The sequence below is a fragment of the Labeo rohita genome, chromosome 16, assembly GCF_022985175.1.
Source record: "Labeo rohita strain BAU-BD-2019 chromosome 16, IGBB_LRoh.1.0, whole genome shotgun sequence".
Taxonomy (NCBI): domain Eukaryota; kingdom Metazoa; phylum Chordata; class Actinopteri; order Cypriniformes; family Cyprinidae; genus Labeo; species Labeo rohita.
Window position 1 is genome coordinate 37290982 of NC_066884.1, and position 16179 is coordinate 37307160.

A 16179-nucleotide genomic window follows, 5' to 3' on the forward strand; every position below is an offset into this window, starting at 1 on the left:
TGAGATGGAGATACATAGAGCTCTAGATGAATTCTTCAACAGTTCTTTCAGTCTGTTGCATCATGTCGCTGTACAGCCAGCAGTGCTTGTAAAAACGTGCTTAGTGTAATGCTGTGTGTGTGTGCAGTCTTTAAACACCATAGCTAGAGATGGATTTTACTGTATAGAAATATACAAAACATTAACCAGCTGCTCGTTAGTTTAAAATAAGCTAAACAGTCACATGTGTTTTGTGTTTGCGTCTATAATAACATTACCAATGGACACAATGTGCTTTTTCCCCCACCGGAGTCTCATGCTTTCTTCCTGTGTGGTATCCGCACTGATTCATCAGTTAAGTCAGTTATGCGTATTCAAATGTTCTAAGTCAATCTATTCATCTCATATCCAAAGGGTTTGCTGTAAGGAATGTTTTGAGGAATTCAAGTGTCTGTAGGGCAAAAGGAGTGTCCCGTCACATGATATGAAGTGTGTAAACCTTGCTTGCCTGAGGTGGGTGTTAATAACTGTGTCTTTTACCTATTGGATGACATACGTGAAAGGTGTCTCCTTTTTTTCTAACCTAGCTTCTCATTGACCAATCTACTCTCTCTTCTTGTGAGACGGTCTAACACACCCGGAGGTGTGTATCGTGTGCTGTGCACAGCTGTGGGAGGCTCCTCTTAGACTCTTAGAGCTGTACATATGCCTCAGTGAGATATAGGTGTGCTGATCAGGCACTTCTTTTTCCTATTTTTAGAGTTCTATTTTTGCTCTCTGTACTTTTGGTGATTATCTTTGCAAATGTTCACTTCAGTCCATTCACAACTGTTAAGAGTCTGTCGACCAGGCAGTTTGATTCTAACAGTTTCTTCCTTGCTTGACTGAGGTGGGAGTGGCTGACGAGATCATAGTACTCTCCCTCTTTCTCTCTTTTACACACACCCCCTCTCATTGCAGCTCTGCCAGTCCGGACTATGCTCACTTCCAAGGAAGGCTGAGTAAAGGAGAGAACAGTTTTCCTTTTCTAAGCTTTTCCTTTGCCTCTGAGAAAGTTTGAGAAGAAAGAAGAAACACTTTTGATTAGGAGGGAAGTTAGCTAAACAACAGCGGACAAGCAGAGAATAGCAGGTTGTATTTATTTTTAGCGTCTTTTTTGATTGAATTGATAGCACGTGGCAGCAGGCTCTGCCACAGGACTCTGGAGAGTGAGGTCATTCAGTGATTTGTTCTTCTTTGGCATAGCCGTTCCTGTTTATTCAGACGCTGCACCAATAAGGAAGCACAATGGTTGCTGGAATGGTCATGCCTCTGGACAACCTGAAGGCCATCTACGAGCATCTGTTTCGGGATGGCGTCATGGTGGCCAAGAAAGACAAGCGGCCTCAGACCAAGCACCCTGAGATTCCTGGTGTGGATAACCTGCAGGTGATAAGAGCCATGGGCTCACTGAAGTCCAGGGGATATGTGAGAGAGACCTTTGCATGGAGGCATTACTACTGGTACCTCACTAACGAAGGGATTGTCTACTTGCGCGATTACCTGCATTTGCCTCCAGAGATCGTTCCTACTCCGCTGCAGAGAGTACGACGGCCGGCTGCCACTCTGGCCATCGCCCGCAGGGCGGAACGGGTCCAAGCCGTTCAGGGTCCAATTTCTTATGTTCCCAAACCCGGCAAGATGGATGCAGAAATGCAGGAGGCTTTTCTGGATCGTCAGGAGTACCGTCGCAAAACGGCGAGCATGGATGAGGCTGACATGACTGAATCCAGTGAGAGAACACCAAGATTTAGAGGTCGTCCCATGGCTGGCACTCAGATCAGACCCAAAGGATCATGGGAATCCAAAGAGCAGCCCATGCGTTCTGATGCTCGCGAATACACAAGAGAGATGGAACCAAGTGTTAGGAGGAAGGTCGGTATGCATTCGGCCTCCCATATTCCGCCTGTTGAAATGCACCATGCCAAGCCAGTTGAGCAGGAAAAGATGGCGGAACTCAAGGAATGCACCAAGACGGCATTCATTCAGAAAACAAAAAAGGTTCATGTGAGCCCAGATGTGCCAACCATTACATCAAAAGTGGGCGCAACAGCGGCGGAATCCTCTTTGTTTGCTGTCCATTCTGAAGCAGTCAAAGAAAAGCCCAAACAAGAAGTGTCTATCAAGGTCTCACATGAAACAGCTGCTGGTCAAAGCAAAACGGCTAAGGATGCTCGTCATCCTACTCCCTCAAAACCAAAGGTTGAGAAAACACAGAAAACCCTTGTGACAAAAAATGTGCAGGATGTGCCAGCGGTTTCATCAGCAGAGGGAACAATTGCAGTGGAATCCTCTGTATTTTCGGTCCATACTGAAGCAGTCAAAGAAAAGCCAAAAGAAGAAGAATTTGTCAAGGTCTTCCAGCAAACTACTTCCACTGTTATAGGTGATAGCAAAATAGCTAAAGATGCTCCTCGACCTACTCCTTCAAAACCAAAGGAGGAGAAAACACAGAAAACTACCATGGTGAAAAATGTGCAGGATGTTTTAGCGACAGTAGAGGCAACATCAGGCAAATCCTCTGTGTCATCTGTTCCTACTGAAGCAGCAAAAGAAAAGCCCAAGGCAGAGGTGTTTAGTAAGGTCTCTACGAAAACCACATCCACAGTAGCAGATAAGAGCAACACGGCTAAAGATGCTCCTCATCCTACTCCATCAGAACCAAAGGTGGAGAAAACACAGCTAACCTTGGTGGCAACAAATGCACAGAATGTGGCATCTGTTTCATCAGCAGTTAAGACAGCTGCAGCTGAAACCTCTACTGAAGCAGTCAAGGAAAAGCCCAAGGAAGAAGTGTGTATCAAGGTCTCTCAAACTGCACCCAAAACAGATAAGGATAGCCAGACAGATGATACTTCTCATCCTGCTCCATCAAAACCAAAAGCGGAGAAAACACAGAAAACCACAAAGACCAAGAATGTGCAGGATATATCAATTGTTTCATCAACAGTGGGAGCAGCAGCAGTGCAGTCTGCTATATTTCCTGTCATTGCTGAAGAAAAGCCAAAGGAAGAAGTGTCTGTTATTGTCTCCCAGGAAACCACATCCAAAAGAGACAGCAAAACAGATAAGGATGCTGCTCGTCCTACTCTGTCAAAACCAAGGGTGGAGAAATCGCAGCAAGCCACTGTGACCAAAAATGTACAAGATGTGCCAATTGTTTCATCAGCAGTTGAGACAGCTCAAGTCAAAGACAAGCCCAAGGAAGAAGTGTGCATCTCTCAAACCACACCCACAGGTGATAGCAAAATGGATAAGGATGCTTCTCATCTTACTGGATCAAAAGCAAAAGTAGAGAAAACACAGAAAACCACGAAGACCAAAACGGTTCAGGCTATACCAACTGTTTCATCAACAGCAGTGGAATCCACTGTATTTTCTCTATCAGCTGAAGCGGTCAAAGAAAAGCCCAAGGAAGAGGTGTTTATGAAAATCTCCCAGGAAACTACATTCATAGGAACTGACGATACCAAAATTGCTAAGGATGCTCCTCATCCTACTCCAACAAAACCAAAGGCGGAGAAAATACAGAAAACTCAGGTTACAAAGAATGTGCAGGATCTGCCAGCTGTTATATCAGCAGTGGAGACAACTGCAGTGAAATCCTCTGTCTCTACTGAAGCAGTCAAAGAAAAGTCCAAGGAGGAACTGTGTGTCAGTGCCTCTCAAGAAATCACACCCAAAGGTGATAGCAAAGAGGATAAGGATGCACCTCATCCTGCGCCAGCACAACCAAAAGTGGAGAAAGTGCAGAAAACCACAAAGACCAAAACGGTGCAGGATATACCAAACATTACATCAACAACAGTGGAATCCTCTGTATTTTCTGTCTCGGCTGAAGCGGCCAATAAAAAGCCCAAGGAGGAGGTGTTTATGAAAGTCTCCCAGGAAACTACATTCACAGGAACTGACGAGAGCAAAACGACTAAGGATGCTCCTCATCCTACTCTATCAAAACCGAATGTTGAGAAAACTAAAACTGTGCAGGAAGTGCCAGCTGTTTCATCAGCAGTAGAAACAACTGCAGTGAAATGCTCTATCTCTACTGAAGCAGTCAAAGAAAAGCCCAAAGAAGAAGTGTGTGTCAGTGTCTCTCAAGAAACCACATCCAAAGGTGATAGCAAAGTGGATAGGGATGCTCCTCGTCCTACTCCATCGCAACCAAAAGTGGAGAAAATTCAGAAAACCACAAAGACCAAAACTGTGCAGGAAATACCAAATGTTTTGTCAGTGGTGGAGGCAGCAGCAGTGGAATCCTCTGTAATTTCTGTCTCGACTGAAGCGGTCAAAGAAAAGCCCAAGGAAGAGGTGTTTATTAAAGTCTCCCAGGAAACTACATTCACAGGAACTGATGAGAGCAAAACCACTAAGGCTGCTCCTCATCTTACTCCATCAAAACCGAAGGCAGACAAAACACAGAAAACTAAAACTGTGCAGGATGTACCAGCTGTTTCATCAGCAGTAGAAACAACTGCAGTGAAATCCTCTGTCTCTACTGAAGCAGTCAAAGAAAAGCCCAAAGAAGAAGTGTGTGTCAGTGTTTCACAAGAAACTACATCCAAAGATGATGGCAAAGAGGATAATGATGCTCCTCATCCTATTCTATCAAAACCAAAAGTGGAGAAAGTGCAGAAAACCACAAAGACCAAAAATGTGCAGGATATACCAAGCATGGGGACACCAGCAGTGCAATCCTCTGTAGTTTCTGTCTCTAGTGAATCAGTCAAAGAAAACCCCACGGAAGAGGTGTGTACTCATGTCTCTATAGAAACCACATCCACAAGTGATAGCAAAATGCATAAGGATCCTTCTTCATCAAAACCAAAAGTGGAGAAAACAGAGAAAACCGTGCTGACCAAAAATGTGCAAGAACAGCCAATCAAGGACAAAAAAGCAGGCGTCACAAATGAAACCTCCATTGCACCACATGATGTGCCTGTTGTTCCTGCCGATGAGACAAATTCATCTACCTCTATTGGCACCCAGGTGCCTGTCAAATCGCTAGAATCAGCAACACCACTTGATTCCCAAAAAACAAAGGACCCCCAAGAAGCATCTAAAGATGACAACATTAAAGTTCATGAAACGTTGGAGATTCCTTGTGCCATTTCCGCTGCTGAGGTCAAGGCAGAGGTTAAAGGTCAAAAGCCTGAACTCAACCCTGAATCTCAAACCCCATCTACAGCTACTGAAGTAAAGATCACCACAGACTCCAGCAAGACTTCAGAAGTAGTTGCTCAAACACCTAAGAAATTGGGATCTAATATAGATTCTGATTCCGTTCAACAAAAGCCATCACCGGCAAAACTGGCTGAGGAACCTGCAGTCACAGCTGCAAAAGACAGAGATACAGAGAATGCCTCAAAGACTTCAAAAGGAAAGAAGAAAAAGCAGAAATCTGCAAGCAAAACGTCAGCTGTAAAACAAGTCCCACCGCCTACGGCTGAGACAAAGGTGATAGAGGTAAAGACCGAAAATGCCAGTCAGGTTGACCCTCTTAAGGTCGAGAGCCCCGAGCAAGTTACAACAAATGATTCTGCAAAGACATCCCCTGAAGGAATGCACGCTGTGGAGAGCATGCAGCCAACAGCTGTACAGAATGAGGCCCCAGCTCACAAAGGGGAGGTGGAGCCTGCTCAGCCTTCGGCTGAAAAACGGGAGGTTCTGAAAGGAAAAACATCCTCCTCGCAGAGACAGTGGGAAGCACCGGCAGCCTCAGCGTCAGCAGCAGCAGCAGCCTCGGCTCAGCTCACCCCCCTCCCCAAGCAGGGGGAACCTCCCAGTGTTGCACAACACACGCCTGCTCCTGACACACAGCAGAGCGCAGAGAAGCAGAACAGGCTCTCAGATAGCAAGGCCCCTGTCATCACTGGACCTCTTCCTGCCGACGAGAATACCTGTGACGAGGAAACACAGTCCATAGACGACGCCATGCGGAAGAAGATCGTTGTGGTAGAGGAAGTGATTGAAGTGCAACAGATTGCCAGTCCTGTTGCGGGCCAACCTGTTACACCTCCAGTGACAGAGATTGCAGGAGATGATTTGGACTATGATGTCTTGGAAGAACTGGCCATAGAGCGTGGCCTCCTGCCGAGTCCCGCTGAAGAGACTTGCTGGGATCATTCCCTACAAGAGCCAGAGGACAAAACCTTCCCCAACTTCATAGAAGGTATGAGTTCATTTCAGTTCTACCACTAATATGCTTTGATGTTGGTTGCACTGCTCCGGTTTCCATCCGTATTTGCTCTGTGGGAGGTTCAAGGTGACTGGTGTAGTGTCGGAATAGCTGTGCTGTTATTAGAAGGTTGAGCGTGCTTTACTTGAGAGGGGTGTAACTTTATATGCATGCTGAGTGAATTAAGTGTTAATACGCAGGTATAGAAGTTGTGCAGACTGTGCAGAGTTTAAAATGACATTAGCTTGTTTTTCAAAACATGTTTTGTCTATGCAACATTGTGCATTTTTTATTAGTTATATTTTTCAGCGTGTCCTCTCTGACGCTGCTGCTTTCCACAAGCACAAATCTGGGTTTATATGTTTCCAGTTATTTCCAGAAATTAACCTCTCACAGTGATTCACACCACATCCACACCCAAAACATCAAATTATGCGTGCAATGTTTCGCAACCACCCTTTTGCTGTGTGGCATTTTGAGACTAGCTTGTGATTTTGTTGCAAGGTTTCATGCTTCAAGGGGAATACCAGACTGCTGGTAATGAGCAGTTAAGCAGCACTGTGTTTCTGACAATACAATAATGTTTGGAGTCAGTTCTCCACTCGCTGCTGCCAAACACAAACCACCGCTATAGTTTCCCTGTTCTCTGAATAGAAAAAGAGCTCCTCTGAAAATCAGTGCTGTGCTTAGAGGACCCCATGTGCCACTTCTGCAGGAAGCACGTGTGTTTGGTTATTTCCTGTGGTTTGTTACCCCTTGGTTTGGTTTGTTTCCAGTGGTCAACTATTAGCTGGAGACTTCTGCTTTGTCACTTTGTGTGTTATGTAATGGGACATTCCACAGATACAGCTGTCCATCCCAAATTCCACCACTGTCTTCCTCCTCTTCAACAGAGATCTCTGGAATGTGTGTTGCAGTTGCTTTTTCTTGTTTATATAGCTGTGCATTTCAGTTTACGCTTAAGACATTTAAAGAAACTATTGATAAGTGTTTCTTTATAGATACTGGAGCTAATGAATCGTGTATATGCATTAAGAAACGACAGCAAGTAGTTAAATAGGTTGCACACTCTAATGGTGGGTGTGTTAGGTAGGTGTATCGCAGAGGAACGATCCAAAAACAATTAGCCTTTTGTTTGAAGGTTCTTGTTAGTCACTTCATCATGGCTGTTTTTTTGAGAAGCCACAGTTCCCTTAGTATTCCAACCAAATGTAACTGGATTTGAAGAGGAAAAAGAATTTGTACAATATCATGCTCAGACTAACTAACTCAAGTCAGATGTGCTTGAGGTTACATCTCTGTAATTTTCTGCTGCCCCCTACTGTATCTCTACAGATCTGTCTATAGAAAAGAACCTCTGTATCACCTTTTGTAGATCTTTTCAATAGAAGCTCAGTCATGCGTTGTTAAATGAAAATTTTGCCTGCAGCTAGAAAGGAAATGATTATTTTTTTTGTACCTATTACCTTTTTGTTCTTCTTTAATGGCCTAAAAGCAATACTTTGTTCATTAGTAATCTCTGAATAATACGAAGGACATGTATGAGCTCCATTTGCACTGTTGTCTGTTCAAGCAGCAATGTGATGTGCAAGTGTGTATTTCTGTCCGCCTCCACCATGAATTCCTGCATGTTTGTGATGTTGTGACAGGCTCTCTGATGTTCTCAGTGCCACATGATTGTGGTGCAGCTCATGAGTCATGCAGTCAATTGAGAGGAGCCAGATGAATCTGACCTTTAAGAAGTCTTATCAGACACATTCTATCAGCGTCTGGTACTGTGACTTTTATAACTGGCCCTTCACCTCTTGTGAAGAGAGAACTTTTGTAGAGACGGGTCCATATTCTTAGTAAAGATGAATTGGAGTTGTTGTAGTTTTTACTCCAGTGAAATTTTCTCAGAGTCGGGTTATTTTTTAGTTTCTGTTTAGGTATCTTAAAAGTTACAAATTTTATTGTTCACTTGTTACATGATAGCATTTAAAAAAATATATGATATTGGAATTTTTATATATATGCGCACAACATTTGTTGCATCCTTGTTAACGTACAACACACATTATCGCTGCGAAAGTATACACACATTTTTATTCATCTTGGTAACATTTATAAATATATTATTCATTGTTAATTCATAATGTGTCAGAATGTAAAATGTTACTCTTAATTTAAAAAGTGTATTAGTAGAAATAACATTAACTGAGTTAATACAACCAGTTGTGCAATTTGACTTTTGCCTCAAAATTATAGTTAAGTTATAGCTATAGTTACTCAAATATCATAGTTACTGTATACCATGCATAGTTTCAACATTTGACAACTAGCCTGCTCACCCCTACATCTTATTTCTTGTTTAATATTTTTGAGATGTCAATGGATGGATTACTCTGACACCTGGTAGGATTATGGCCTTGTGGCTTTTGGCTAATGTTGACATGCATGCATGCATAAAACGGGTTGCTCTATCTTTATTGGTGCTTTATATTATCTTATCTAAACCATGAGATTATGCACTGGCTCAGACTGACATAATACACCCATTAATATGCCAACCCTCTGAATTAGGAAAACTAAGCAAGAGATATGATAAATAGCTGCATTTTCGCTAAAAATATAATGGTCTCAGACCTAGTCATGCCTCAGTAAACCGTCTGTGCATCTGCTGACAGAAACACGTAAAAGATTTATGACACATTCCTCTGAAATAACAGTTGTTTTGAGTCTTTTCTGTCAACATGACTCAAAAACCCCCCCAGGTGAAAGTATAATGACACACAAGAACGGGGAACTGATTTTCTCTTACTGTGTGAGTTTGTTTTGTTGGTTCACTGGCTCATACAAATGATTGTTTGACTCATAAAATGACTCACAAAAAAAAAAAAAAAAGATTGTTTGAAGTTGGAGGTAAAACAAAGATTACTGAGTACATTTTACAAGAAAAAACTATTTCAGTCTTTCTGCTTAAATTTCATGTTTAATTCAATGTGTTGCTTGCCATTTCTTTGTAATTATTTATGAAATTTACTAGCAGTTTCTGAGTTCAAATATTTCCAAAGTAAATCCTACACCACTTTTTTTCAGTGCACAACAGGGGTCTCTGACTTCATAATACTGACACCTACAGGTGTGGATGAAGCATCTTGGAAAAGCAAAATTAGATGGAATAAATTAGATTTATTAGCTGTCAATAAGAGGCCATACCATAATAAACCGAGTAGTATTTGATGTCATATGATTGGACAAAAAAGAATTAGGTCTACATCTTGCATCTTTCATTAGTCTGTGATTTGCATGCTAAATCAAGATTCATTTCACTGTACATTATAGGAAAGCTGACCCACTCATATTTAGACTAGTGGGATCCGACTGGCCCTGATTACTAGTTTTGATCAGTCAGTGCTCATCTCATTTTTCAAATAGTTCACATGCCAAGTCCTGCAAATTAAACGCCTACAAATGCTTCATTTAATCACAGTCATAAGCACTGTAAACATGTGGGGAAAATGAAATTGACACCCTGTCAACACCGTAATTCACAATGCCATATGCTAATTTCAATGGATTGCTGTGTAAAACTCTACTATATATAGCATATATCCGGCTTCATGGGTGGCCACTATGGACTCATGATATGGCACAAGAGATTTCCAGCCATGCCAGGAATCCCATTCCATATATAAATGAAAAAACATGAACCCTGCCACTCATGTGCATTTCCAAGTGAAAAAAGGAGAACGCTTTAGCATACTTTTAAAAAGAGTATTTATTATGGAAATAATATGCTTTAAAAGAATAATCTTAAGTGTGAAATGAATGTAATGTTTTGTTTTTAGTGTTATTTTTAAGTAAAATAATATATATTGTAGATTAGAGTGTTTTTGGCCCACTTAAGTAGGACTAAAGTATATCTTTATATGTAATTTCATAATTACATCTATTGTCTTTGAAATATGGTAAAAGTGTTACTGCTGAATGTACTGATAAGCATTTATGATCAACTAAAATATACTTTAATGTAATTTCTATTGAAACTTGTAATGATAAATTTGAACTTTAAATAACACACTGAAGTTGAAATTATAATCACGGGTTTTACATGTTCTTTAGTATGTTAGTCAACACATCAAAATACGTGTACTTGTTTAAAGCACAACGAAAGATTATTATAACATAATGATTTAAAATGTACTTTAAAGTAACATTTTTAATTTGACATTACAAAGTGCACTTTTTAAAAGTGCATTTAAGTGTGTTTAGAAACAGTCATGAAAGTTGTCTTTTATTAAGTGGCCTTTTATTTCATTAATATTATATTATCTGCAAGTACAGTTTTTAAAAATATACATTTAAAGTGCACTCTCAATACAATTATGTGCACTTCTTTTTCACATTAGTTCATCGTATTTCACCATTTCATGCCAATATTTCTCACAAACGTTAGTTAAACTGGCATCTTAGTGTGTGACAGCAGTAAGGAAGGCAAACGGTGTGGGATGGTAAAGTTAAGAGACTGTGATGCAATATCATAGAATAACTCAATCATCATCCAAGAACAAACTGATCTCTGTTCAAAGAGGTCACCGCTGGTTTCATCAGTTTCTATCTGTGCCAGTGTGAGCAACTTGCCCGGGCTGATATTTATATCCACAGCAAGCTGTTTTACCCTTCCTCACTCACACCTCCCCGCTCAGCCCCCGTCCCGACCCTCACCCTCCGCCCACCTAATTGCAAAGCCACCGGGGAGCAGCGCTGACATATCCAAACAGCAGGCATGGGCCGTCAAAAATAAGAAGGGGACAGTGGCCACCAAACAAACCCAGACTCTTTTTCTTTCTTTATTGGCACTTTCTTGCTCTGCTTGTCCGCCTTTGCTGTTCCTCAAACTTCATGAAGATCATACCTGGTAGGTCAGATAGTCAAGAGTTTGACAGTGTGTGTTTTACTATATGTTTGTTTGTGTGTGAAATGTTGTTGGTTGAGGTGGGAGGGGAAACTCTCAGTGTTGACATACAAAATGCTTTTCTTTCAGACGCTAAGTTCTATATTCTATTCCATAATTAAACCCGTTCAGTTATCTGCGTTTTGGTTTTATTTTGGGATCTTTTGTTAGTTATTTATTTGCCGTCCCGCAGTGGATGAGGTGTGAGCGCCCTCGTCCTCCAGCTCTACCTGGAGGAGTTACGTTCGCCAGGTCTGACCGTCGGTTTTAAGATGGCAAAGCGTGGTGGGCGGGTAGAAAAACAGGCTGAGAGTTGGATTTCAGAAGGAAATTCTTTGTGTGTACATGGGAATGTGAGGTGTCTCGTATCTGCGCTATTTTTGAGAGCTGTAAAAACGCTTCCACCTGTTTCGGGCTTGAAGCAGGCTTCTCTCACGCTGTAATAATAGAGAGCACCAGGAAAAGTACCGTAACTCCGAAGTTGCTTTGGTTTCAAAACCCAACGGTGATTCTTACTGTATGTCCAGATCTACTGAAGAAATTAAGAATTCCTCTTAAAAGATTATTGAATCTATATGTTTCGCTTTGTGGAAAGCATCTGTGATGACTTGTTTGTAAAAACAAAACTAAATGTATAGATTTTGCATTGTCAGAGTCAGAATTATTGTCTGTGGCAATCAATAGCATAAAACAATTGATATTTTAGTAACATTTATATGCTATTAGAAGTATTTAAAATATATTTTTAATTTGTTTTTTATTTTATATATGTTCACATATTTTTCAGTTTATTTAAGTTTTAGTTATTTTATTTGCCATTTTAATTAGTTTAATATTTTATTAGATATTTACATAGTATAATAATAATAATATTATTATATATATATTTTATATAATATAATATAATATAATATAATATGTTTATTTTCCTTTTATTTTTATTTCGGTTTTAGGACTTTTTTATTTTCATTTAAGTGTTTCAAGTTTTTCATCTGATATTTGTATTTAAAATTGATTTTATTTCAGCTTTCTGTCAGTTAATTAAAAGTGTTTTTGTTAGTTTTAGTTAGCAAACAATAACAACACCGAATATAACAGATGCTGGCAATAAACCAGTGTCAATTACAAATGAAATGAGCGTTACATACCAGAATGAAGCCGAAAGGTTGAAAAATGAATAAAAGGTGAGGTCAATAAAACGGACAGTCATTTCAGAGGTGGAGTAAATTAAATGAAAGATAGACATTAGTCTGTTTGGTTAGGGTTAGGGTTGGTAGATTAAGTTGATGTACGTGCAAAGTTACTTATAGTCAGTACAACGTCTGTTGAGAACCATCGAAATAATTTGTTAGCAGATATTGTACAGACAGTCTAGTAATACTCTATTAATACTCTGTCCTAAATATAGATCAGCGCAGGTGAATCATTCAGAAAAGTAGAATTATGTGTTAATAGAAGTAAATAGAGACAGTTTTTAATTACATATTGACTTCCACTGAATCTGAATTAGGGATGTATTTTTAAAAAATAGTTATAAATTGTCTGTAATATGAAGATTAGGGCTTGTTTTAAAGCGCTAATGATTACTTATGTTCAGTGTTTCTTTTGGGTGTATCATTATCTTTGGATTGATGAAGTACGTAACTAGTTTGTCCTGAGAGACTAGGTGTGGCTTCTATTTTAAACTCAACAGGTTTTGCAAAGCCTGGAGTCGTCTTAAATGTTCAAACATGCATTTGACATCTTATTTATTGAAACTGTTTTCAAACATGTTCACACTTTGCGAGTACAAATCAATTAAAGTGGGGAAAGAAGCGAGCGAATAAATGCACAGTGATGTTTCGACTGCTGCAGGTGTGTTTTCGGCATGTTAGAGGACATGGGAAGTGCTGTGAGAACGGATGGAAGGAATGTAGACATGAAAAGTAGTGGAGGAAACTCCCTTCAGAATCAGGAGAAAGTTACTAGATCACTTCTGACTCCACGTTTGGCTGAGTCTGAGATAGGCTGCACTGGCGTCTTTTTTTAAATGTCTGGTCTCACCCCTAACTGGGGAACACACCCCATGTCGCCCCATCCGCTCCCACCTGTTCCCGCTGCCTGACTCATACAGCCCTAATGCCGCTGAGCCCCTCACAGTCTGCTCTCCCCACCCTGGTGATTCTGGGGCACGTTGTCACTCTGACTGCAGTCTGGTGTTTGAGAAAACACAGAGGTGAAGGTAATAGGTTTCATAACGGTAGTAAGTTGGAAGGTCTTGCTTGTTCAAATGCTCTCAGCTTGTTTCGTCTTGTAGCATCTCCTGCCAAGATACTGTGGGCACAAAGATTAACCCTTTAATTCCAGTAATAGAGGGTGTCAGATGAGAAAGTGGGGAATGGTTATGGGATTCATTTTGCTTTTAAGTTGCATGCAGCTTATCAAATGGGCAGGCATACTTTTATTTAGGGGTGATTCTAACAAAATCTTGTTTTTTAAACATTTCAGACATTCAAAGTATGTTTTAGGCATTAACAACAAGTCTTTATGAGCAATTTGAAAACATTTACTGACACATTTGAACAAATTTTTGAACATTACTTTCCAAAAATCTCATTACCACAGTATTATGAAAATAACAATACTATTAGAAAAGTGAATACATTAATTATTTACAGAATTAAAAAATGTATTATTACCTCAAATAATACATTTATTTTTATAAACCTTATATAAACCTTTTTAGTCATTAAAATCTGAAGTGTTTAAGCATTAATTAAAAATATTTACTGACAATTTAACTATATATATATATATATATAAATAACTGAAACATGTTTAGGCATTAAAATCAAGGTCTGAAGTGTTTCAAAAGCATTAATTCAAAAGCACATTAACATATTTTCCAAAAGTCTTTAAAAATCTCGTTACCTTTAGGAAAGCAAATACATTTTAACATTTTTAAAAATAAATTTGTAATAGCCATGCACAGTTACTCTGAAATACTGCATATTTTTTAATTAACATTTGAAATTAACATTGCATTAACATTGAAACCTGACATATTTATAAACTGACAAACACCATTATGTATAGATTCTGTATTATTATGTATAGAATGTTTTCATTAAATGAACAACTGTTGTGGTAATGATACATAGGTTATCGATTTTGGTAACGATACAGGTTCTATTCTTATTTATTATTTGAATATTTACCTCATTTCCTTTGCATCTGCTAAAAATCACAGTTATGCGCTACATGTTATCCTAAAATGTTATATTTTAAACTCAAAAGAAAGTAGTAATAGATTGTATAGATAGTAGACTGACTCTCACGCAGGTCTTGAAACTCATGATGTCCTGCATGTGAAAGCTGCTCATTACAGGGGTCTGTGGCCTCTCAAATGTTAATGTCCCTTGAAGAAAGATGACTTGTCAAGTATTCACAGAGATTCCATGCATGCATACTTTCTCTTACACCTTCGTACTCACCTCTTACTCTCAAAGTGAGGCGTGTTTTGAAGATGCACTGGTACGGTAGCTTACATTTAGACAAGTATATAAGGAAACCAGTCTAAAGTTCTCATCTGACTTGAAATTGCATTGTGAAAAACTGGAATAACTCTTATGTAGTCAAGGAGTTGGAGACTTCTTTCAGACAGGGGTTTCTTAGCAGGACATTGGCTTTCAGATGAGAAAGGGTCTGTACAGACGTAAGGAGCTGTTTTCCAGAAGGATCCGTGGTGTTGTTGTGACGCCGGTGACCTCTGCTAGCGGTTGGCAGACGGCGCGTGTCACTGACACTCCGCTCTGGATCACAGTTCCTTTCATCCTCCTTTGTCATTGTTTGTTGGATCATAAACCTCATATACGGGATAGCGCAGATCTTATTACAGATGATTACTTTATTGCTTTGGAATAAATAGGTCTGAGGATAGTAGTTCAGTCTCTTCCTCCTGTGGATTGTGAGTTTTGTAAGGGGAGAATGGCGGTGTTATATGACTCTGCTTCATTCTTGGGAAAGGTGTGTGTACATTTATGAGAGGATCTGACCTCTTTCCACCCTTTAGTCTAAGGTACACTTACGTCAACTTAACCCCTTTTGTATACATTTTTATTATGCTGTTTACCAGACCTGCCATATGAAGGACAAAAAGTCCATAATAAATAAAATGATAAAATAAATGAATGAATGATTTTTTTAAAAAATTTCATACAAGTTTTGTATGAAATCTTTATTTTTATTTTGTATTGACTCTTGCATTACTACTGCACATTTATTAATTAATTAATTAATTAATTTATTTATTTATATGCAATAATTATGTAGGTGTCATTACAAAATATGTATATATTTATTGATTAATTTATTTATTTTTTAAATGCCTAATTATGCTGGCTTACCTACTTACTTACTTACCCAAAAAAAAAAAACTAATTAGATCCAGTAATTATGCAGGTGTTATTACAAAATATTTACAAAAATATTTATTTATTTATTTGTTTGTTTATTATTAAGATGCAGTAATTATGCAGATGTGACAAAACATTTATTTATTTATTTACTTACTTATGTACTTACCCAAATAAACCCAATAAGATGCAGTAATTATGCAGGTGTCAATACAAAATATTTATTTATTTATATATTTATGCATTTATTTATGCATTCATTCATTCATTCTAATAATATAATATAGCATTACTCTAATAAGGTGCTATAATAATGCAGTTGGCAATAAAAAATAAATGATTGCGCAAAGTGATGCATAAGAAATATTCTTTTTAATATTTAATAAAAGCAATTTTACTTATATTATTTATTTAACTCACTCAGCTTACTACTAAAAGGATATTAATAAAATTTCCGTAGGCTACAATCCTCATTTATTACACCATTAGCTTATCAATGCTGTTTTTTATTACATTTGTCTGTCTGTGCTGAGCCTGACTACAGTATTAAATTCTTGTATCTGTAGTCTTTGCATCCGATAATAATTAACTGACAGTGTATGAGCACATGGTAAGCTGATAAAGTGAAAGTGTAGGAAAATAAGTGTTGGTACTGT

The 16179-nt window shown here is 38.9% G+C and overlaps 1 protein-coding gene across 2 annotated transcripts in view; it reads left to right on the plus strand.

The window, feature by feature from the left end:
* Positions 1–939: 939 nt before the first annotated feature.
* The window catches only part of plecb (plectin b), a 73446-nt gene continuing 58206 nt past the window's right edge, over positions 940–16179 (plus strand). The window contains exon 1 of one of the 2 annotated variants that reach the window (XM_051131927.1): positions 940–6187. In XM_051131927.1, coding sequence (XP_050987884.1) covers positions 1267–6187 — 4921 coding nt within the window. In that variant the 5' untranslated portion in view covers positions 940–1266. The remainder of the gene's footprint in view (positions 6188–16179) is intronic. The other variant, XM_051131925.1, reaches the window with a different exon arrangement.